The sequence below is a fragment of the Pinus tabuliformis genome, chromosome 7, assembly GCF_031772625.1.
Source record: "Pinus tabuliformis cultivar Carrire ecotype Pingquan chromosome 7, CPIR1, whole genome shotgun sequence".
Lineage (NCBI taxonomy): Eukaryota > Viridiplantae > Streptophyta > Pinopsida > Pinales > Pinaceae > Pinus > Pinus tabuliformis.
In genome coordinates, this window is record NC_142293.1 from 2066865161 (window position 1) to 2066891150 (window position 25990).

At 40.4% G+C, this 25990-nt stretch overlaps 1 protein-coding gene across 1 annotated transcript in view; it reads right to left on the reverse strand.

The window, feature by feature from the left end:
• Window positions 1-25990, reverse strand: part of LOC149256804 (signal recognition particle-related / SRP-like protein) — a 395315-nt gene that overhangs the window by 272630 nt on the left and 96695 nt on the right. The window contains exon 4 of the mRNA XM_089460884.1: window positions 1005-1200. Coding sequence (XP_089317010.1) covers window positions 1005-1200 — 196 coding nt within the window. The remainder of the gene's footprint in view (window positions 1-1004; window positions 1201-25990) is intronic.

Consider the following 25990-nt stretch of genomic DNA (forward strand, 5'->3'; position numbering starts at 1 on the left):
TCACATGGATAAAGTTATGAGATGATTACATCGTAACAAAATCACTGATGACAATAATAACCACTAGACGACAAACAGATTAAAAAACAGAATATATTGAATTGACTAACTAGGGACTAACAAACTCATATGACATATACAATTATTACTTGGTGTATTTAGGCAATTCAGCCATCTTACCTTGGATAATAGATAGATGCTTTGCAAAATCCTTCCAAGCAAATGAGAATTTGGCATTTGCTAATTTTATGCTATTCCAATCCTTTGCAATGATCTTCTTGTTATTAAATGTTTAAATATCTAATGGTCACTTCTTCTCAGTCAAGTTATTAGCTGCAATAAGTACACTAATCATGCACCACCAATTCTAAAAGAATCAAATTTACATTGCTAGACATTGTTGGCAGCTATACCATACTATTGTAGAACAAAAAGTTGAATGTACATATTGTAACAAAATCCCTACCAAGAAGCAGGCTGGTATCAACTGAAGTTATTTACCATTGCATGTAGTATGCAAAAAAATAGGAAATATAAGAAATGTATTGAATAAACAGATGTTTGTGATTGTGATGAATATAAGAGTTACAGTGTTTATACCATTGAGCATCCAGGGACACATCCCTACATAGCAATTAATATACATTACAAATGTAACTCTATTTATTGAAGCATATAACACAAGATGACATATGGTCAAACATGTCTCAAAGGAGGTTGTGAGTGCACTTTTCTTGGTTGTATGTTGACAACAATCATAATCATAAAGTAACTACGAGATTTCTCTTGAGAGTAGGTTAGATGGTAGAAGATTGTAACAAAGACAGGGCAATGGCATTGATCTGTACAAGTGTTCAGTTTCAACTTACTTCATTTCCAAGTAACATGAACCCACAATTCAAATAATAAATAAAACTGTTCATTAGAGAATACATATCTTTTAATGGAATGCAAACAAAGTGAACTAATACAATTAATACCAAACTAAACCCACAATAACATACCGCTGCCTCCAATGATGTTCTAGAGTCTCCTTTAGCTGCACATAAGTGGGCAAAATTATCAGCCCACTTCACTGCTTTCTTCAATCTACCAATCAAATAAAGGCGTTGGCGTGAATTTGGTCCATCTGGTACTTGCTTTTTCTCCATAGCATAGCTCCATGCTCTTTCTGCCATGTAAAGAACTATATGAAGAAACCTACAAACAATTTCATCATATGAGGTTGTCAACTGTCCAGATAATATAGCCACAACATATCATTTCAAGACGATGTACATCAATGCTTAACATGATTTTGGAAGGGAAAGAGAGAAGATAACATAAGATAATTTATCAGCTTCCTGCAAATGACCAAGGAAAAAGGTTAATAGGAGAAGAAAGCAAAATCGATCATTATGAGTACAGAAGTATCTAGAAAACACTCTTGAAAACAAAGAAATGCTAACAAGGTAAAGAGATACATAAGTCAATAAATGGGAGAGAAACCCTGCTCTAAGAAAGGAAAAAGAGCAAACCCTAAAGAGTGCAAGTCTCTAGCTCAACCCAGAGATGGAGGTAGAAGTAAATAGAAAGAAAGGTAAAGAAAAAAGGGGAGCCATCCTTGTCATCCTCAATCACTACACAGGGATGAATGTAAAGACCACTGAAGTGTCCTCGAGGAATACCCAAGGCTGGGGGACCAAGTGGGCAATGTTATATGAGGAGCAATTCCAACTCCAAGCTCTCATAGAAAATGAATGTTTGTTGACCTAGCAGAGAGAAGCCCATTGTCTCAAAAATCTGCCACTAACAGAATCTAACACTCGTGATTCTGCCTAGCACTTTTCACATCCAGTATCCAAGATAGAATGGAAGTAGTTGAAGAGTTAGATGATATAAACTCTAAGCAGCCCAACGATAATTGCCTCCCAAATATATAAATCCATACCTCTCTACTTAGGGTAATGAAATAAAATTGCTAAGGAACCCCCTTTGTCTCTAAACAAGTAGTAGAACCTCCCCTATATATTGTAGTTTATAGGACACATCAGAAAACAAAGTAAACCTCAAACCATAGGATGTGGAGGTATGTCTTGATCCATAGGTGGTGGAAGCAAAGCCACATTTCACTGAGCAGGACCGAGAGGGCATGTATCCATAAGCATCAAATATAGTCAAGGTGGACAATAACTCCATCCTACAACAGTACGCAATGCTCAATAAAAGGCCATCTTGGGGCCAACACATTGAGGAGTGGACATCCAAATGCTCTGCATGTCCATCCAATAGAAGTTATCCCTAACTATTGTGATGATCTCTCCATTGGTGGGGAGGAGATGACTAGGGGCATCAAAAGACAACTTGAAAGGAGGCAAACACTCTATTGAGATGCAAATGGACCAAGAAATGAGGTGCAAACCAAGTACTAGCTCCCTCCATGACCAAATATGGAAGCAATCTCCTCAAAAGAGAAAGAGTGAGATATGGAAATATTTTCTTCCCATTAGCAAAGTCCTCCAGAGTGTGGATCCTATGAAGGAAGAAGGAATCTTAAAATGTTCTTTAGGCCCCAAACTCAACTTGTAAGATGGCCTCTAGGATTGTATGTTTGAAACGAATCATGATGCCAAAGGATTGGATAAATGAAGTAGCCATTGAATATCAACTCCATCTATGACTAGATATGGAGACTATCTCGTAGAAAGGGAAAAAGAAAGATACGGATATCTATTCTTTCCTAAAACAAAGCCTTCCACAACGTGGATCTTGTGAAGGAGTTTGAAATGTTCTCCATGCATAAATGATGGGCCCCAAAACTAGTTTAGATGATGGCCTACAAGATTGTACATTTGCAACAGCATACAATAGGGCACAATAAATTACACCTTCTCAACGTGTGCCCAACCTACAATGGGCGCACATGGCCGTTAGATCTCCACATTGTAAAAATTATGCATTTAATGAGTGTCAAAAAGGTACATCTTCATAGGGATTCCCTGAAATCTAAGTCAAAATATTGCACTTGGACATGACCATGGAAGCATTCCCCTTACATATTCAAGGTTGTAAAGATTGCCTCTTGGTGAACCTATAGCTTGTTAATCAGACCTCCAATTATGTTATGTTGTTAAAACTCCAAATACCAGCCTAGATTTAAATTCTTGCAACAATTTTTATTCCTAACAATATTTTTATTTTACCAAATAAATTCAAAATTGCTGAAAAATAAAATCACTAGTATTTTTAACTCTAGAAAAATTAAATATGCAACGGAAATAAAATCAAAGAAAGATCACACATTACAACAAATAAACACCACAACATTTCTCATTCATCTATTTATCTCAAGAAAATCATGGTTTCAACCCATTGAGAAATTACAAGGAAAAACGCAATGACTGGAACCTGCAGCTCGGCCCCACTAGAATAATTCGGCCCAAGGTAATTAGACCAACTGGAAAAAAGCCACTGAAGAAATTTGGCCTAGAGAAAATTGACCCACCTCTCACCAAAAAAATCACTCCCTGCATCTTGCCCTCGCTCAGCCTTTGTGCACTCACAAATCGGCCCTCGCAAATCGACTTCCCCAGCAACTGCACCTCCTCACTTCAACAATTTGGCCTCTCCAATCTCCAACAAATCAACCTCCTAGAAACACTCTAGAAATTATCTATGTATTCTCCTTTCTCCTCATTCTAATCGAACCTTTCACTCCAAAGAATTCACTCTTTCTTCCTTGAGAAAATCGCTTTCCCAAAATTGTTGTAGTAGTCTCTCTTCTCTATCTGTATCTTCACCTGCCCCTTAGGCTTTCATTTGTAATCTTCATTAAGACCAAAGCCCTAAGCCTAATCTCCCTTATCGATGATCTAAGAGATCAAAGGTTGAGATTATTTTTAATTCACTTAAATTATTTTATTATTTATCCATCATGCCAGGACACCAAGATTATGCAGAAAACCTTCCAAAGCTATTACAAGCTTCAATGCTCCCTCCTAGCTGGGAAGGGATTCTCCACTATCCCTAGCTTATCTCAGCACTTCACAAACTTTTGTTTCCCTAAAGGTTTAGTGGGAATATCTGCCACGTGTTCTTCTATGGAAATGTACTGCAATCTCACAGCACCTCCCTAATCTTAATGTGCTTGGATTGGTTATGAAACACGAAATCCTCAAAGAGCTTAATGCAGCTCTGATTGTCACAGTGAATCATTGTTGGCCCCAACTCCAAATCAAATAGTCCTGCAAGCATCTTGTGAAGCCACAATGCTTCACAACTTGCCATACTCGCTGCCATGTACTCTGCCTCTGTTGAACTAAGTGCCACTGAATGTTGCTTCCTTCTATATCACAAGATCATGGATGATCCCAAGCTTAAACATCTAGACTTGGATTTTTTTATACACAACACTCCCTCCCTACTTAGAATATGTGTACCCCTACAGCTTCACTTCACCAACTCCAACATATCTGAGTCCAAAGTCCACTATACCTTGCCAGTACCTCAACACATGCTTCGTTGCCACCCAATGAACCTGTCTTGACTCCATGAACTCGCTGTGTGTTCAAAGCAAAACAAATATTTGGCCTGATGTTCACCAAATACATCAAGGAACTTATCAACTACCTATATAGTGTGAGATCCACCAACTCGCCTTCAGAAGTGTTCAGCTTCTTCAAGTTAGTGATCATCGATGTAAACATAGATCTGCAATCCTACATCCTGAACCTCCTCGAGATCTCGACTACATACTTGCCCTGCCCTAGGAAGAGCTCTATTGGTTGTTGCCACACCTCCAATCCCAAAAGCTAGTGCATCAAGCTGATGTCCTTCATCTCGAACTCCAAAGCAAGGCCCTCCTTGCACATCCCTATGACTTTCTCCAACCCTGCCAAGAAAAGATCATCAACATAAGGTACCAAGATGAGTGATTCACCCTCAACGAGAACATAGTGGAGAAATTTTGAGGTCCTATAGCCCCACCTAGTTTTAATTTGTTTTTCTCGTCAAGTTTAGTGCCAAACCTCCTGTTCATTTATGATATTTAAACTCGAATATTAAATTCAATAGAAACACTAGAAGCTACCACTACTTTTCACTTTTACTACCAACTGATAAATATTTCATAAGCATGACAAATTTAGACACTAATATTTTTGGTCAACTAGACCTTAGAAAAACCCCGAAGGGAAAACCAGTAGAAGAGGATTTTTATTTTGCTTTTCTCATAGAATTTTTACAACATTAAATATGCAAGGAGTACTTATCACCCTCCTTGAAACTCAAACCAACTTCCTAGAAATTTGTGCCACTGTCTAGAAATGTGTGTCATTGTCTAGCAATCACAACCCTTGGAATTTGTGCCATAATCAGGCTTTTTTGCCCCAAAAATCGTGCCAGCAGTCAAACTTCAAACCCTCAAAAATCATGCCTTTATCTGCCCTTTTTCTTCCTCAACAAATGCGTTGACAAACCTACAACCTCTCCTCGATTTTTGGGCATGTACTTGCTTGCAATGAATGCGATGTCTGCCTCAATTTTCACGTCCTCAAACTAGAATATTATCTTCAAAATGCATGTTGTCAAACCCGTAATTAATGCAATATGATCCCCCTTGAAACTCACGCTGCTAGCCTCAAAAAATGTGTTGAGATTGATGTACCTACCTCACTGTGTGTGCCATTGTCTCAGCCTTGGGATTCAAGTTGTTGTATTTGCCTTCTCCTTGTTGTAAATTGATCTCACCTTTAGCAAAAGTCTACTATCTCATTCTTCTCTTCTTCTCCTCTTCTCCTCTTCACCTCTCCAACTATACACATGAAGAATGAGCCTCCTCTTTGCCTTTTTCCTCCATTTTAGTCTCTCTAATGATGAGAAGTCCTATCCCTAAAATCAAGAGTTGAGATTAGATCCCAGCTTCTCTTGATAAAGGGTGGAGATCTAATCTCAAATTAAACCCACTCTCATGTCTCCCCCCTCATTAATAAGCCCCTCTAGTCACTTCAATAACTTTTTGTACCATGTATGTTTTGCCTCATAAGTCACTTTAATATTATAAAGTATAATGTACTTTTAGAAATCATACAAAGATTAAAACGTCACATTACTTTAATAATCACATAAAGTCACACTAAAAAGGTGGGTTCACATGCTTTCCTAGGCCAATGCAAAAAGCACTAGGAAAGACCTCCTTCGTACCGTTTTCAACACTACCTCTTACCAAGGAAGGTGTTTCTCACCACTCCCATCTTGTCCCTGAAATACACATGCTTGTCCCTGAAATACACGTGCTTGTCCCTTGGTAAGGACTTGGTGAGAATATCTACAACATGTTCATTAATGGATATGTACTCTAGCTTCACTGCCCCTCTCTGAACACAGTCCTAGATGAAGTGATATTTGATCTCAATATGCTTTGACCTATCATGAAATATTGGATTCTCCATGAGATGAATACGATTTTGATTATCACAGTATATCATAGTTGGTCTCAGTCGTTGACCAAACAAGACACACATCTTGCAAAGCCAAATAGCCTCGCAACTGGCCTAACTAGTTGCAATGTACTCAACCTCCGCAGAACTCAGTGCCACTAATCTTTCCTTCGTGTTGAACCACGACACCACTACTGAACCCAACATGAAACAGCATCCAAATGTACTCTTCCTGTCACTAACACTGCCTACCCAATCTGAGTCTATACAACCTGTCAACCTGACTCCATCCCCGATATAGTCCAGTCCATAATCTATTGTGCCCTATAGGTACCATAACACATGTTTTTCAACCACCTAGTGCACTCTCCTAAGGTCCATCATAAACTGACTCAATGTGTTGACTGCGAAATAGATATCTGGTCTAGTGTTGGCCAGATACATCAATGACCAGATCAACTGAAGATATAAAGTGGGGTCTACCAACTCTGAATCGGAAGCATGCAACTTCATCCAGTTGGTAATCATTGTAGTGGCCATAGGCCTGCAATCCTCCATATGAAATCTCCTCAATATGTCTCCTACATACTTGCCCTGGCCCAAAAAGATATGCCCATTCTCCTGCCAAGCCTCCAACCCCTGAAAATAATGCAAGAATCCTATATCAGTCATCTCAAACTCTGAAGCAAGATCTCTCTTGCAGTGCTCAATGTGTCTCTACTCTCATGCAATAAATAAATCATCCACATAAAGTACAAGAATGAGCAGATCCTTCCCAACCGTAATGAAATATAGGTTTGGACCTGCATCACTCTTCTGGAAACCCATCTGCGGCAAGTAGGAATCAATCCTCACATATCATGCTCTTGGTGCCTACTTCGGACCATATAGGGCTTTCTTAAGCCTACAAACATGAGACTCTCTACCATGCATCTCAAAGCCCTATGGTTGCTTAATATATACCTCCTCTTGTATGAGTCCATTGAGCGAGGCGGTCTTCACATCCATCTGGTGAATCTTCCAACCCATCTTTGCCACAATGGAGATCATTCATCTCAAACTTTGAAGCAATATCTCTCTTGCAGTTCTCAATGAGTCTCTCCTATCTTGCAATAAATAAATCATCCACATACAGTACAAGAATGAGCGGATCCTCCCCAACCACAATGTAATATAAGTTTGGACCTACATCACTCTTCTGGAAACCCATCTGTTGCAAGTAGGAACCAATCCTCTTATACCATGCTCTCGATGCCTACTTCAAACCATATAGGGATTTCTTAAACCTACACAAATGAGACTCTCTCCCATGCACCTCAAAGCCCTGTGGCTACTTAATATAAACCTCCTCTTGTATGACTCCACTGAGCAAGGAGATCTTCACATCCATCTGGTGAATCTTCCAACCCATCTTTGTTGCAATGGAGATCATTGTTCTAATCGAGGTGTATCGAGCCACTAGTGAGAAGGTTTCCTCATAATAAACTCTCTCTGCCTATGACAACCCCCGTGCCACAAATCGAGCTTTAAACTTCTCCACATTGCCCTCTGCAGCATGTTTAATCTTGTAAAGCCACCTAGAAGTCGCCACTGACTTCCCCTCAAGTCTTGGCACTATCTCCCAAACATCATTCTTCATGATGGATGCAATATTCTTCCTCCATAACATTCCTCCAGATCTGCTAACTCGCAACCTCCTTGTAGCTAGATGGCTCAGTCTCCACAACACTGGCCACATAGCCACCCAACTTCTCTAGTGGTCTGCTCTCCCTAACTGACCACTTGGGCTCAGTGTTGCAGGAAGCGCCCCCCCCCCCCCCCCCCCGGATCCTAGGCCGGAATCGCATCCCGTACGGAAGCGTTCCGGAAGCGCCCTAGGAAGCGCGATTCCATTTTTTTCGAAGCGCGATTCCAAAATTTTAATGCGCTTCCTGGGATTCGGGTAAGGATTTTAGAGAGCAGTTTCGGTGATATGACTGAGATTACTATCTCGGATCTCATAGAAGATTGCGTTGAAGATTGGGTTCAATTTTGTTATGTATCACAATGAATGCGGATTGCAATGGAGACAGTTCTGTTATGTATTACAGTGACTCAATGTTATTCCTATCACAGTTTCGATGCTACCTTGATTTCGATGCTATTACAGTGATCACACTTCGGTGATATTACAGTGATCACACTTCAGTGCAGTGATGCAGTCACAGAAACTCGAATTATCTCTGAAATAAAATTTGGGTACCACAGTAAGGTAATGCAGATTAAAGGTTTTGTGCTACCACAGTCTTGGTGCCTCAACAGTAAGAACAGTCATCAATAGATTTTGGTATAACTACAGTGATACAAATTTGGTATCACAACAGTGAGAAAGTTTTCATCACAATAAGAAGATCTTGGTACCTAACACAGTCTCAATGATAAGGGTTCGGTGAGAAGGTTTCACTGTCAAAATCTTGACGCATAACAATGATATTACAAGGATAAGGACTTTGCATCACATACATAGAAATTCGATCAAGGCACTTCAGAGTTTCGATGATATTATGTAATGCTTAAATCAAAATTTTCCCATTTAATTTTACAATTGAATTGCTAAATTCATGTAATGCTTAAAAATTTGATGTATGTTTGTAATAGCTAGAATATAGATGATTGTTGTACATACTAGTAACTACAATGGAATCATGGATGCCATATCTATCTTGATTTATGCAAAAATATGCATGTTTTCATGTCTTCTACATTCCTCCAGATCTGCTAACTCACAACCTCCTTGTAGCTAGATGGCTCAGTCTCCACAACACTGGCCACATAGCCACCCAACTTCTCTAGTGGTCTGCTCTCCCTAACTGACCACTTGGGCTCAGTGTTGCAGGAAGCGCCCCCCCCCCCCCCCCGGATCCTAGGCCGGAATCGCATCCCGTACGGAAGCATTCCGTAAGCGCCCTAGGAAGCGCGATTCCATTTTTTCCGAAGCGCGATTCCAAAATTTTAATGCGCTTCCTGGGATTCGGGTAAGGATTTTAGAGAGCAGTTTCGGTGATATGACTGAGATTACTATCTCGGATCTCATAGAAGATTGCGTTGAAGATTGGGTTCAATTTTGTTATGTATCACAATGAATGCGGATTGCAATGGAGACAGTTCTGTTATGTATTACAGTGACTCAATGTTATTCCTATCACAGTTTCGATGCTACCTTGATTTCGATGCTATTACAGTGATCACACTTCGGTGATATTACAGTGATCACACTTCAGTGCAGTGATGCAGTCACAGAAACTCGAATTATCTCTGAAATAAAATTTGGGTACCACAGTAAGGTAATGCAGATTAAAGGTTTTGTGCTACCACAGTCTTGGTGCCTCAACAGTAAGAACAGTCATCAATAGATTTTGGTATAACTACAGTGATACAAATTTGGTATCACAACAGTGAGAAAGTTTTCATCACAATAAGAAGATCTTGGTACCTAACACAGTCTCAATGATAAGGGTTCGGTGAGAAGGTTTCACTGTCAAAATCTTGACGCATAACAATGATATTACAAGGATAAGGACTTTGCATCACATACATAGAAATTCGATCAAGGCACTTCAGAGTTTCGATGATATTATGTAATGCTTAAATCAAAATTTTCCCATTTAATTTTACAATTGAATTGCTAAATTCATGTAATGCTTAAAAATTTGATGTATGTTTGTAATAGCTAGAATATAGATGATTGTTGTACATACTAGTAACTACAATGGAATCATGGATGCCATATCTATCTTGATTTATGCAAAAATATGCATGTTTTCATGTCTTCTACAATTAATTTGGTATTTGGGATGTTTGTTTTGAGTATAAATGCAAAAAAATATAAAAATATATATATATATAGCAGACGCTTCCGCGGACGCTTCGCTTCCTAGATTTTTGGAAAATGACGCTTCCGCTTCGCTCCCGCTTCGTGCAACATTGCTTGGGCTTTCCCACTAACTCTTGTGCTTCCTTCATGATCTCATAAAGCAATCATGGCTTCCTCTTCCTTGAAGTAGCCTCCTAAACTGGGGTGGGAAAATCCTCTCCCAGAGCCTATAATCTTGATGATAATGCCCATGTTGCCTGCGGGTAACCTGTACTCCAGGAATTTATGCTTTGTGATCTTGAAACCTATGATCCTATCACCCCAGAAGTTGGTAATCCTCCTCACCCCTGTGAACTCGATCCTAAAGATCCTGATACTTGTGGTGTGCTCCCCTACTAAGGAGCCTGTTGCTCTACATGATCATCCTCCCATGACCTCCTCAAGGCCCTCTCCTCAAACATCACATCTTGCCTCAAGACAACTTTCCTCTTGGCAGGAATATATATGTGATAGGCCTTGCAGGTCTTGTTGTAACCCACAAAGATGCCCTTCTCTACAGTGGGTTCTAGCTTTGTCCTCTTCTCCTCAGGGACATGTGAATAAGTAAGGCACCCAAAAATCCCCAAGGGCCCAATCTTAGGCTTCTTACCAGAAAAAATCCTCCTCATGAGTCTTACTCCCCAGCGCTCTGTGTGGACTCCTTTTCTACAGATATACTGTAGCGTTACAAGCCTTAGCCCATAAAAATAAAGGTAGCCTCTGATCATGTAACATGGCTCTCGTTGCCCCTACTATGGCTCTGTTCTTCCTCTCTACCACCCCATTTTGTTGGGGGTTATATGGCATTGTGAACTCTCTCCTAATGCTTGCTCTCATACAAAAATCCATCTCATTGGAGGTATACTCGCCCCCATTGTCTATCCTCAAGACCTTGATTTTCTTCCTTGTTTGGTTCTCCACAAAACCCTTAAACTCTTGGAACCTCTTAAAGACCTAATCCTTAGTCTTCATAAAGAAAATCCAAGCCTTCCTGGACTAGTCATCAATGAAAGTGACATAGTACACATATCCACTCAATGATACAAACGACATAGGACAACACACATCAGAGTGAATCAACTCAAGAATCCCTGCTACCCTGCTATCACTGCTCAGGAAAGGAGTCTTAGTTTACTTTCCCTAAGTACACCCACTACACACATCATGATGCTCAATACTGAAATCTGGTAAACTTGTGACTATCTCCCTCAGTACCCTAAGTGCTCCATAATGCAAGTGGGCCATCCTCCTATGCCATAACACACAAATCACTATTGTTGGTCGTCGACACTAAGGTTTTGGTAGGCTGAAACATGAACTTGTAGAGTCTCTCATAGCGAACCAATCACTCTAGCATAAGTAATATTGGATCCCCTAGGATACATGAGTACCTATCCATCTTGGAACACCGCCACATATCCCATGTCCTCATACTAGAAACTGAAATCAGGGTCTTATTCAACCCTCAAACATATAGGACCTCCATCACTTTCAAGGGAGGTTGTGACTCCCTCTGAAAGGATACAGTCCCCACGCCTGTTGCTCTAACTCTAGAATCATCTCCAAGCACCACCTCCAAATCTATATCATTCTCATTAAGACTTGATAAGTGCTCTTTGACTCCTGTCATATGGCAAGAAGCTCCACTGTCTACATACTAGGAACTAGAGGATGTAACACTAGTGGCAAGACTCACCACTAAAGCAAACTCTGAGTCAAATTTGGTGGCAAACTCATCCACCTAAGTTGATATTGTTACACCCTTCTTCTTCCCCTTCTTATTAAGACAATGAAAGGCATAATGACCCATCTTTTGACAAGCAAAGAATCTCACTTTGCTCATGTCCTTCTCTTGTACTTTTTTTCCCTGTCTACTACTTGGTCCCACTATAGGACCCCTTCTTGGGTTTCTTCTTGCCCTTAGTTGTGAGGGCAACATTCTCCTCCTCGTCAACCCCACCATGTTGGCTACCACTCTTGGCACTCCTCCTGGTCTCCTCTTCGCTCTCCTCCTGGTCTCCTCTTAGCTGAAATCATCCCAAATCCTCCTCCAATCTGGAAGATTCTCACTAGCAACAATTCCATCAATGAATCCATCCCACTTCTTGGGAAAACCACTCAATGCCATCCTAACCAACTAGTTATCAAGGATAGCCTCTCCCACTGTAGCCAACTCATCTATCACCTATGTGATCTTGGTAAGATATGAGGTCATTGTGCCAGTATTGATCATCTTGGTGTTTCTTATATTCTCATGTAACACCATCTTCCAATTCTCATTGATGCTCTTGTAAAGTGTTATCAAGGACTCCCACATCTCATAGGAAAACTTCTTCCTTGATACATGAGCTATAAGGTGGTCTTTAACTGAATCAAAAGGATCACCTTAGCCTTCACATTGCGCTTGTTGAATTCTGACAACTAAACAAGATCAGTAGGTGGTTGTATTGCACTCTCTACAATATACCTCGAGCAACAAGACTATCCTCTTCTTCTAGTGACCAAAATTTTCAGCCCCACTAAACCTATCCTCCACCCTCAAACCAGTAGTCAACTAACCCTCTCAACCAACACAGCTTCTGAACACTAAAAATGAGCAAACAACCTCCCTCTCAACAACAAATCTTTGAGTACATAGTTTGTTTTTGTTTGTTGGTTGCACTTTATCAACAGTAGGTTCACTTACCATGTAGAAATTTTGAGGTCTTGTAGCCCCACCTAGTTTCCATTTGTTTTTCTCATCAAGTTTAATGCTCAAACCCCAAGTTTATTTTTGAGATCTAAACTTGAATTATAAATTCAATAGAATCACTAGAAGCTACCACTACTTTTTACTTTCACCTTCAGCTGATAAAAAATTTAACAAGCATGACAAATTTAGACACTTATATTTTTGGTCAACTAGACCGTAGAAAAACCCTGAAGGTAAAACCAATGGAAGAGGATTTTTATTTTGCTTTTCTCAGAGAATTTTTACAACATTAAATACAAAAGTACTTATCTCCCTCCTTGAAACTCGAACCATCTTCCTAGAATTTCGTGCCATTGTCTGGAAATGCATGCCACTATCCAACAATCACAGCACTTGGAATTCACGCCACACTTGGCAGTTTTCTGCCTCAAAAATCCTGCTAGCAGCCAAATTTCAAACCCTTGAAAATTGTGTTCTTGTCTACCCTTTGTCCTCCTTGAAAAACATACTAACAAACCTAGAATCTCTCTTCGATTTCCAGGCTTGTACTTGCCTACAATTAATGCACTATCTACCTCGATTTTCATTCCCTTAGACAAGAATATTCTCCTAGAAATGCATATTGTCAGATCTATAATAAATGCAATCAGATCCCCCTTGAAACTCGTGTTGCTAGCCTCAAAAAATTCACTGAGATTGTTCTACATGCCTCAGTGTTTGTGCCACTGTCTCAACCTTGGGATTCGAGTTGTTGTACATGCCTTCCCCTTGTTGTAAATTGATCTCTGCTTTCGCAAAATTTTGTTATCTCAGCCTTCTCTTCTTCTCCTCTTAACTTCTCCAACTTTACACAAAGAATGAGCCTCCCCTTTGCCTTTTTCCTCCTTTTTAGTCTCTCTAATGATGAGAAGCCTTATCCCTAAGACCAAGGGTTTATATTAGGTCTCAGCTTCTCTTGATCAAGGGTGGATATCTAATCTCACATTGACCCCCTCTCATATCTCCCCCTTCATTAATCAGTCCCTCTAGTCACTTTACTATCTTTTTGCACCATGTACTTTTTGCCTCATAAAGTCACTTTAATATTATAAAGTACAATGTACTTTTAGAACTCATTAAGTGACTAAAAAGTCACGTGACTTTAATAATCATATAAAGTCATACTAAAAAGGTGGGTTCACATGTTTTCCTAGGCCAGGAAAAAAACACTAGGAAACCCCTGCTTGGTACCTTTTTCAACACATAGTACAAGTCGGGGTTTGCCTTACCCTTGGTGAAGCCCAAGCCTAGAAGATATCCATCAATCCTGACATACCATGCACATGAACCCTGCTTCAACCCTTAATGGGCCTTCTTCAACTTGCATACATGAGACTCTCTCCCATGCACCCAAAAGAACTAAGGCCAGTCAATATACACCTCTTCAATCACCCCATTGAGGAATGCAATCTTCACATCCATCTAATGTATCCTCCACCCCATCTCTGAAGCAATGTGCATATCTGCTCTGATGGATGCATATATGGTGACAAGTGTGAATGTCTCCTCGTAATCCACTCCCTCCCGTTGGGAGAACCCTCTTGCCACAAACCTCGATTTATACTTCTCAACACTACCATTAGTGGTTCTTATAGATCCATCAAGAAGAGACCACTAATTTTTCCCTCAACTTTGGCACTACATTCCGCACATTATTCCTCATGATGGAGCTATACTCTTCCACCATGGTATCCCTCCAGACCTACTCATCTACAACCTCCTCAAAAATGGAAGGCTCGGACTCACTGATGCTGCTCAACAAGGCCAAATACCTGGATAATCTCATTGGTGGTCTACTCTTTCTAAAAGTGTTGCTAAGTGCCTCCACATGTTCATCGGCATCTCTCAAGGTCTTCTCGGCCCATCTCGGCCTCCTCCTGGTAGAGCTCAAAGGAATATCTCGTTGCTCCTCCAGATCTACAAGCTATGTCTCTACTGCTGGTGTTGCTAGTCCCTGCTCAGCCTTAGGTGCCTCTCACTCCCGATCGTTTACCCCTACTAGCTCTTTCTCATGAGATCTCCTAAAGGTCCTACCCTCCTTGAATTTGACATCCTGACTGACTAAAACTTTCTTTTGTCCTAGAATGTAGACTCAGTAAGCCTTTGAGACCCCATTGTAGCCCACAAATATGCCCCTTTCTGACAAGGGCTCCAGCTTAGTCCCTTTCTCAGTGGAAACATGGACATACACTAGACTACCAAAGATGTGCAAACAACTCACATCTAGTTTCACTTCTATAAACATCTCCTCAAGGGTCACATCCTCCAATATTTTGAAAACTCCTACTCTACATATAAATAATTGTATTGCAAGCCTCCGCCCACAAAAGCATAGGAAATTCCTAGTCATAAATCATCGCCCTTGTTGCCTCCATTATGGTCCTATTTTTCCTCTCAGCAACCCCATTCTTCTGAGGGTTTTAAGGTATCGTGTGTTGGAAGAAATTGTGATTGATGTCAAAGGGTGAATGGACCAATGAGACAATGTACTTGTTTGATGATATGTATGCAAAAGACAGTAAATTTGGGTATAGGATCACTCCAGATTGGTAGCCCTCATCTCGCCATTCCATTTGATAGGTTACATGCCTTGTGAATCTTTTTAGTTGAAAAGATATCCAAGTTTGAATCTTGCTCATAATCTACCCCAAGTTGAATGGGTTCGACCCCACATAAAGTGCATGACACAAACAATTTTAATATGGTCCAACCTTAATCATAGTGGTTAATTAATTTTGAATACGACCTCCATTGAGGACAAGATAGTCCTCCTCATGTTCAAGGTCAAACGATTAATTATTATCTAAATCAGTTCTAAAACAAGTTCAGGTCAACTCTGGAATAGACATGTCTTTTAGAATGAACATTTTCATTACTAGGTCAAGTTGGGCCCAAAATAGGGCTCCCTCCAAATAATATATATATATAACCCATTCGTGGAGCCTCAAAAGGATAGAATTCATTGATTTGTGTTCCAGCATAAGTACTCTGAACTCACTAAGGAGACCATGAATGTGAGAAGAAGAATTACGGGGCATGAAGAGCAAAGACCAAGGCTGAGCTCGAGCTTGTTTTCTTATCTTTTTGTCGGTGTCTAAGTTATGAGAATCTAACCAAAAGAAGGTTGAGATTTGGCTTATGTGTTAAGTGATCATTCGCTAAGAAAGAAGGCTTGGTTAGGCCATCAGTTACAAGAAAAGGGGGACCAAATATGTCTATTATAGACCACAGTACCTCACAAGGAAGACCACAAATCGCAGACTTGTGTAGCAAGTCGATTTTATGCAGACTCTGAAGCAATTTGAAGCAAATCTGGACTCGAGTTTGATTGAGGCCTATTCGGAGCAAGATATCGATGCATCTTTGTATAGCATTTTTGGAGCAGTCTGATATTTCTAGAGGCAAAGTTTTTGAGGGAGATCTAAACTCCTAAAGCACATTCCAAGGTCCTTACTCATATACACTTAAGTCTGTTCCAAGGCACATCTGAGTCAACTTGTTCAACTTGGTTGAGGATTTGTGTTGAGGTATGTTTGGGGCTAATTGGAAGTATGAATTAGAATCCCCTTTTTTAGACTGCATATTTTGAGGATCGTTACAGATTGGAGGTCAATGTTACAATGGCATACTTATTAGAGTAGACCTGAAGTTGAATATGATTAAGTAGAGACAACAATAATTGTATAATGTTGTAATTGGGTTATTATCCCTCGTACGAAAGCCCAAGAGTTTTGTTTTTAACTTTTATTATAAATGGTAGTAGGGTGGTGCTAGGAAAGGAAGTTGTGGCTTCCTTCAAGAGGTTGTCGCCTCCTTCTAGTGGGAGTTGGTAAACTTGGGGTTGTAGCCCTTCCAGTTGTTGGTTAAACTGGAAGTTGTAGCTTCCATCATGATATAAATAAATTGTTTATATATATATATATATATATATATATATATATATATATATATATATATATCTTGCGTTCATTTGATGTGACGTTATTGGTTAATGCTTTATGATACTAAATTGTAAGAAAAAATGAAATATTGATTCACCCCCTCTTAGTATTGCCAACACCGTGAGCTCCTTCTTAATCCATGTTCCATGCAAACATCCTGGAACTCATGGGAGGTATACTCACCCCCATTATCTGATCTCAGCGCCTTAATCTTCTTCCTTGTCTAGTTCTTCACAAGAGCTTTGAACTCTTGAAACTGATAGAAGGCCTCTCCCTTAGTCTTCAAGAAGTAGATTCAAGTCTTCTTGGAAAAATCATCTATGAATGTCGCAAAATACAAAGACCCTATGATCAAATCCACAAACATAGGTCCACAAATATCTGAGTGCATCGAGTCTAGCACTCCCTTAGAACTGGTCTCCCTGTGAGGAGACGTGTCCTTGACCTGCTTGCCAAGCGTACACCTTTTACACACTCCTTCCTACTCCACCCTAATCTCCAGAAAACCTATAACCATTCTCCATAACATAGGAAGAGCCATGTAGTGTAGGTGTCCCATCCTCTTGTGCCAAATTTCACTATGTCTATCACTCTCATGTACAAGAGCCTTCATCAGTTGTCCTTTCAACAAATAGAGATTCTTCTCCCTTCTCCCAATAACTTGCCTCTTGCTATGATCTGCTATTTTCGACTCAACAGTCGCTTCCCCCCCATGAAGCTAACTTCTAGTCCTCTTTCTTCTACGACTGAAACAGACAAGAGATTCTTCTCCAAACCCGATACATACAACACCTCGTTCACCTCCATGATACTCCCTGAGTCCATCTGAAACTCAATGCCACCATTGCCCTCTACAACATAATTGGTATTACCACCAAGTTCTACATGTATATCTCTATCCTCCAGAGGTATGTTGGTGAAAATGTCTCAAGATCTCGTCATGTGATGAGATGCTCCCATTAGATTTCCTTAAAACACAGTAAACTAATTTGCAACTTCAAAGTGTAAAAACCCAGAAACATAAACAATTGATACTCTAGAAGCTTAAATCACAAATACACTAAGTTTTCTAACTTAATATGCATAGCAGAAAAGTAATTCATAAGATAAACACATCAACCATAGAACATAAGATATACCCAAGAAACCCCAACTCTAAGGAAGACCTACAATGTTGTGTGTTTTTATTATTTTCTTCAACAAAAGATTTCTTCTGAGAATTACAACAAGGGAGAAACTTCACTTTTATCACAATAAACCACTCAATCACCCTGCAACTCAATCGATCTTCCTTCATGCGCATTTGATCTGCTCCTGCACAAATCAGCAATTCGACCTACACGTACAAGCGCACTCCCTCTCTCCTGCGTGCATGTGCGAATGGAATATTGCGTTGGGTTGTAAGAGCTCAACCCTCACTCAATTTCTTTTGCTCAAATGGTGAGTCCTACAATCTGCTAAAACCCCCAACTCTTACTTCATTGATCTCTCACACCTGCTTGTGCTCAACTGACTTGCCACTAATTCACTCCATCTCCTCTTATAATTTCAATCTCGTCCCTAATCTCTCTCTCAATGCCTGAGATTAAATCATAAGTTCACTTGGGATTTTTTAATTTTTCCTAAGTCTAAATTTAGGAAATAGTTAAATAAATTAATATTTTGTTAAAGTAGCAGTCTTCTAAGATTTTTTGCTAGTCTAAGCATTGAGACAAGTAACGCACATGAATTCCCATCTCTCTAGCAAGTATCTTAGTGATTGAAGCGACATGATTTGCATCACAAAAACGACTATTTCAACCCTCACTTCTCTTCTCCAATCAACACTCCTGCTTAGAGAGGAAGGTGTTCTGCACTACACCCAACTTCTCTCTCTAGTATACAAATCTAGTCCCCGAAACCGCCTTGGTTAGAATGTTTTTTGTCTACTACTTTGTTGGTATGTACTAGAGTGAAATTGTACATCTCTGAACAATATCTTTGAGTGGTGATAATGCATGTCAACGTGCCTAGAGCGATCATGAAATGCAGGATTTTCGGGGAGCTTAATGCAACTTTTATTGCCATGGTGTCTCATTGTAGGCTCCAACTCTGTCTTGAATAAACCCATGAGAAGCTTCCTCGACCAAATAGCTTCGTACCTCGCCAAACTAGCAACCATGTGCTACTCGACCTTGGCTTAACTCAATGTAATTGATCTTTGCTTCCGACTAAAACCAAGAAACAACTACTAATCTAACACTAAATACATATCCCGATGTGAGCTTCTGTCTGTGGATCTCCCTGCTCAATCTGCATCAGCGAAGCCCTCAAGCTTCGACTCATCAACCTATCTAATACCATAATCCATGCTCTATTGTCCCCCTGAGATATCTCAACACGTGCTTAGCAGCAACCGAATACGCTATTGTAGGCTTGACCAAACACTGGCTCAATGAGTTAACTACAAAATATATATTCCGCCATGTGTTCACCGAATACATCAGTGACCCAATCATTTGTTGGTAAAGTGTAGGACCTACTCGCTCCAATCTGGATGTATCCACCTTCTTCCAGTTTATGACTAGAGGCATGGTCATGGGCCTGCAATCCTGCATGTGAAATCTCCTCAAAATCTACAAAGCGTACTTGCCCTGTCCCACAAAGATTTCTCCATCACCCTGCAAAACTTCTAGCCCAAGGAAATAGTGCATCAGCCCCAGATCCTTCATCTCAAACTCACCTGCAAGATCTCTCTTGGACTCTTAGATGAGCTTGCCTTTGGCTATTAAAATAAAATCGCCCACTTATAACACCAAAATAAGCGACTCACCTCCAACTACAATGTAACAAAGGTTGGAGTCTACTTCACTCTTGGTGAAACCCAATCCTTGAAGGCAACTATCTATCTAAGCATACCATGCTCACGAAGCCTGCATGAGCCAATATAAATATCTCTTGAGTCTGCATACGTGTCTCTATATTACATGTCTCGAGTCTCTCTAGCTACTCAATATAAATATCCTCCTAAACAACCCTATTGAGGAAGGTTGTTTTCACGTCCATCTGGTGGATCTTCCACACCATTTGTGTTGCAATAGTTGCAACCGTCATGACATACAAATACCTGGAAACTGGGGAAAAGGTCTCGTCATAGTCAACTCCCTCTATCTGCAAGAACCCCTTTGCTATGAATCTTGCCTTGCACTTGTCAATACTCCCATCGGCTCCATGCTTGATCTTGTAGACCCAGCGAAATCCTACCACAGATTTTACCTCTAGCCTCGGCACCACCTCCCAGACATCGTTCTTCATGATGGAGGCATACTCCTCCACCATGGCATCTTTTCAAACATGTTGAGTGGTTGCCTCCTGATAACTAGAAGGCTTGGCATCCAACAACTCTGTCATAAGCGCCATATATCCTGTGCACCTCTGTAGTTGTCTGCTCTATCGAACTGATGTAATAGGAGCACCAACTTGCTCCTACACCTCCTGGATCAACTGATCTACCCACCTCGCTCTCCTCCTTTTGATGGGAGTCACTGCATAAGTGGGTTCCACTCGCTCCTGCATCTACATGTCCCTCTCGTTCTCATCTTGTCCATGCACAGTTGTAGTCTTAGGTGTTGATTTAGCCTCCTGCTTTGGAGCCTGCTATGCTCTATGAACTTCTTCAAAGCCCTATCCTCCTCAAACTTCACGTCTCTTTTGATGATTGTCTACCTATGTGCTGCAATCTACACCTTGTGCGCCTTGGATATCTCATTGTAGCCCATGAAGATGCCCTTCTCTATTGTGGGCTTTAGCTTCTTCCTCTTCTCCTCTGATACATGGCAATACACAAGGCTACCAAATATGTGAAAATAAGACACATTCGTTTCTTCCTTGTAAACAACTCCTCTAGTGTAACTCACCCCAACACTCTATGTGGGCTCCGGTTATGCAAGAAAATTGTTGTATTGCATGCCTTAACCTAGTGGAACTTGGGAAACCCTTGGTCATGCAACATGGCTTTGGTCGCTCCGACTATGGCCCTGTTCTTGCGCTTTGCTACCTCGTTCTACTAAGGATTATATGGTGTGGCCAACTCTCCCCTAATGCCCTGCTTGGCACGCAACTCCTTAAATGCATTCGAGATGTAGTCCCCAAAATTATCAGACCTCGGCACCTTGATTTCTCTGTCGGTCTGGTTCTCAACCAAGGCCTTAAACTCCATAAATTTCTAGAAGACCTAATCCTTCTTTTTCATGAAAACTATCAAGGTCTTCCTCGAATGGTCATCTATGAAGGTGACATAGTACTTGTAACCACTAAGGGATATTGTAGAGAAGGGACCACATATATCTGAATGAACAAGGTCTAAGATGACCTTGGCCCTGTTGTCTCTACTAGGAAAAGACGACTTGGCATACTTGCCAAGTGTGCAACCCTTGCACGTCTCATGTTGATATACACTACACTGTGGAAACCCTGTCGTTATCTCCTTAACAGTCTTCAACACTCCATGCTGCAAATGCCCCATGCGCTTATGCCACAACTCTCCAAGCTCGTTGCCTGAGTCACAGCTTCCTTTGCTAGTCAACATTGTGGCTATCTCAAATTGTAATTTGTGCAAGCTCTTGTGCCTAACCCTAATATGCTTCGCCACCTTGGAGTCTGAGGGCTTTATAAAAACCCTACCATCTTTGAAGGTTACCTCATACCCCTTATCCTCCAATGTTGACACTGAAACGAGATTCTTCTTGAGCCCAGGTACATAAAGAACATCTCTGAGATATAGAAAGCTTCCAAATCCCCTCTCATAACGAATTGTACCAGTACCCTCGACTCAATACTTCCCATTGTCTCCCATCTCAATATTGAATTGCATGTCATTCTCTGAGAATTTGTTGAAATACTTCTTACTTCCTATCATATAACGGGACGCACCATCGTCCAAATACCATAAACAAGTAGCCATTGAACTCACCATACATGCAATGAGTGAGAAATCCTTCTCAAAATGAGAGAAGAACCCATCTATCTCTACAGAGACTGCTACCTGGTCCTCCTTGGACCCTTTCTTCCTGTTAGGGCATTTAGTGGCATAATGCCCAAACTGGTGCCACGAAAAACACTTGATCTTGCTGAGATCCTTTTTCTTCTTCTCACCCTTGGAATTCGGCTCTCCACTACCACTGCTCTTTTTACCCTTTGACTCAATCACTTTGATGGCTAGAGCAAGATTTTCTTCATCTTCCTCACTTTTAACACGAGATCCAGCTTGAGCTTATCTGTGAATCCTCTCTTGGGCACGGTCACCCCACAAATGCTCCCTATATGGAAAGTTTTCTCAAGCACATATCCCATATGTGAAGGCTTGCCATGACTTGGTGAAACCCAACAAAGCAAAATTTACCAGATCCCTATCTAGAACTGTCTCACCCACACCAACCAACTCTTCCTTTACTTTGGAAAACTTGGTGAAGGTAAGAAACCACTGAATCTGACTTGGACATTTTAATGCTTTGAGCTTGTCCTTCAATACTGACTTTTTGGCCTCGCTCGAACACTGATAGAGATGAATGATGGTAGTCCACATTTCTTTCACTTTCTTCTTCCCAATCAGGTGAGGGATAATGTGTTGCTTGACTCCTTCCAAGATAATCCTTCTTGCCTTGGCATCCATCTTATTATGTTGAGCCAACTGTTGAGGATTTGTCGGTGCGGCTGGGACGTTATCAACAAAATTCCAAACCCCTTGTTCGTCCAGCATCATTGCTATCCTTTCACACCATAAACAAAAGTTGGATGCACCGTCCAATTTGTCTTCAAATCTAAGACCCTGATATGTCATGCTTCCAAAATCAAACAGTTGAGTACATATTGCACTGGGAGAACCAATGCACACTACACAGAACCCTAAGCCAAATCAATCTGATAGCTTTCTCCCTCCAAATTGTAGAATCTGCTCCTAAAGATAAAATTTGTGCTTGGTCTTCAATCACAAATTGAGCTCTACCATGTTAGATATCCTTGAAGCCCAGTGAATTGATTTGCAACTTCTAAGTGTAAAAACACAAACATAAACTGATACTCTAGAAACTTAAATCACAAATACATTGAGTTTTCTAACATAATATGCACAATGGAAAAATAAATCAGAAGACAAACACATCAAACATAGAACACAAGATATACCCAAGAAACCCCAACTCTAGGGAAAACCTGCAATGTTGTGTGTTTTTATTATTTTCTTCAGCAAAGGATTTTCTTCTGAGAATTACAACAAGGAAGAAACTTCCCTTTTATCACAATAAACCACTTGATCACCCTACAAGTAAATCGATCTCCCTTCCTACGCACTAGATCTGCAAAACTCTTGCACATATCAGCGATTTGTCCCACACGTGCGAGCGTACTTCCTCTCTCATGTGTGCATGTGCAAATTGAGTATTGCATTGGGCTGTAAGAGCTCGACCCTCACTCGATTTCTTCTGCTCAAATGTTGAACTCTGCATTGAAATATTTAACTAGGTTCGGTCTTCATAATGACATATGTAAACATGATTTTATGTATTTGATATAAAAGAGAAAAAAGAAAATTATTATTATTGTTCTTGATGCATGGGTTTCATGCTCAAGGTTATAGGTCAAGCACCCATTGAGTGCTTCTAGGGCTTGTCATTGAGTCAACAAGTCTTTTGAGTCATTGTCATGTATGGAGACCCATTTGGGCTTATTGTATCAAGTCAAAGAAATTTTTGTATAGTCAAAAATGTCAAGAAGAACCCTCCAAGACCTTGTCATACAGCAGTCAACAAGTCGGCCTATCTACTATGAAGTCGGCCTCCTTGAGAAGACATGTCAGTTTATTGAAGGGTTGTTCAATCTCTTGAAGAAGCCTATATATAAGGTAGAACTCGACCTCCTTTGGAAGAGACGCAAAAGCACAAGAAGTTTGATCTTTAGCAATAGAAGACAAGACATAGCCAACGAAGGAGAGGAGAAAAAGCAAAAGATAAACCAGTTTGTTTTTCTGGGTTACTTTACCTTACATGTGCGAAGAAAATTAGGGCATACATCTACTACAGGTAGACCGAATTACAAATCCATCTAGAAGTATCATTTTGGTGCCAAGAAGACTTGTTTGGGAAGTTGAATTCTTAAGGAAGCAAGCACTCTCCAAGCGAAGGAAAGAAGAGATCAAGATTACCCCAAATCTGCCACACGTGCGAAAAGTACAAGAGGTCGAAAAGTTGCAGGTAAGAGAAAGGCCGAAGTTGCAGTGAAGTTGCAGGTCCAAAGTCTTGAGAAGTTGCAGGTACTAGGCGTGTTTGACTTGGTTGATTTTGAAAGAAGGAAGTTCTTCAAGGAGGAAGTTGACTTGGTCTTGGAGGGGTCTTGGTCAAGGGTCATAGGTCTTGGAATTCGTCATTTGAAGTTCTATAAGAAGAGAAGAGTTCTTATGGGTTTTCCTCTCAAGAGGAGAGGTTTTGTCCCTGGCTGATAACCTATATCTTGTGTCCTGCTGTCTCATTGCTCATTACGATTTAGTAGTTATTTGAAGATAAGAACATAATAATAATAATAAGTAAAAGGAGAAACTAATTAAGTTAAGTAAAAATACATCACAAACAGTTATTAGAGTAAGAGAAATCACCTAATCTGTTGCCCCTAAATTTTTCAACACTGTGAACTACTGAAACCCTTGATTCTTCCTTCATTGATCTCCCTCACTTGCTTATGCTCAACTGACTTGCAACTAACTCGCTACATCTCCTCTTATAATTTCGATCTCAACCCTAATCTTTCTCTCAATAGCTAAAGATTAAATCGTGATCAATGGTTGATATTAAATCATAAGTTAACTTAGGAATTTTTTGTTTTTCCCAAGTCTAACTTTAGGAAACAGTTTAATAATTTAATATTCTGCTAAAGTGGCAACCTTTTGGGTTCTTCTACTAGTCTTAGCACTTAGACAAGCAAAACCCTTACTTCTCTAATCCAATCAACAACTCTATTGTCCACAAACCAAACACCTCTTGTGATTGTTCCAGAAAGGCATGACACCAAGGCAACGTTCTTCTCAAACTTTTCAACGAACTCGTCCATCTGTGCAGTGAGTGGCATAACTGTCTTTCCCTTGCCCTTCTTCCTGTTTGGACATTGACTGGAAAAATGCCCAAACTTGTGACATGCAAAGCACTTGACTTTGCTCGTGCCCTTCTCCTTTTAACCTTGTAAAGATCCACCTCCACTCTCATTCTACTTGGCCTTCCCTTTTCCCTTTTTTGCTTGTGCAACAAGAGCAAGCTCCTCTTTCTCCTCATCACTCCTTCACTGTCCTACGGTTAATGAACTCTCCTGGATATCCTTCTAGATGAAATCATCCCACAAACGGCTCCAGTCAGGCATGTGTTTCCTAGTCAGGATCCCATCCACAAAGGTGGTCTAATGCTTGGCACGTCCTTTCAAAGTTACTCTCATAATCTATGATTCATTCACAGCCTCCCCAACAACTGAACCCTAATCACAAGCTTGTTAGATCCTTGTGAGGTAAGATGTTACAGTCTCAAACTTGTTCATCTTGATGTTATTCAGCTTTTCCCGCAACACCATCTTCCTGTTTTCCTTTGTACTCTGATAAAAACCAATGAGGGCTGCCCACATCTAGCATGTGGTATCCTTCCCTAATATGTGAGGAATTATGTGATCCCTCACACCATCCAAAATCATACCCATCACTTTCACATCCTTTTGATTGTGCTCCACTGCTAGGTTTGGCTCTGAAGGCACTTGGATATCTACGTTCGCAAAATTCCACAAACCATTCATTTTTAAAACTATGATGGTCTTCTCCTTCCAGGGATTGATGTTAACAACCCCATCCAACCTGTCTTCATATCGTAGACTACTCAATGATGCCTTGGCCACAAAACCCTTGCTGGAAAATTAAAAATAATTTAGTTGCCATAAAATGAAGAAATTTGTTGCTGCAAACTCTAGTGATCTCCAATCTCTCCTCGAAGTTTTTCTATTGCTCTTA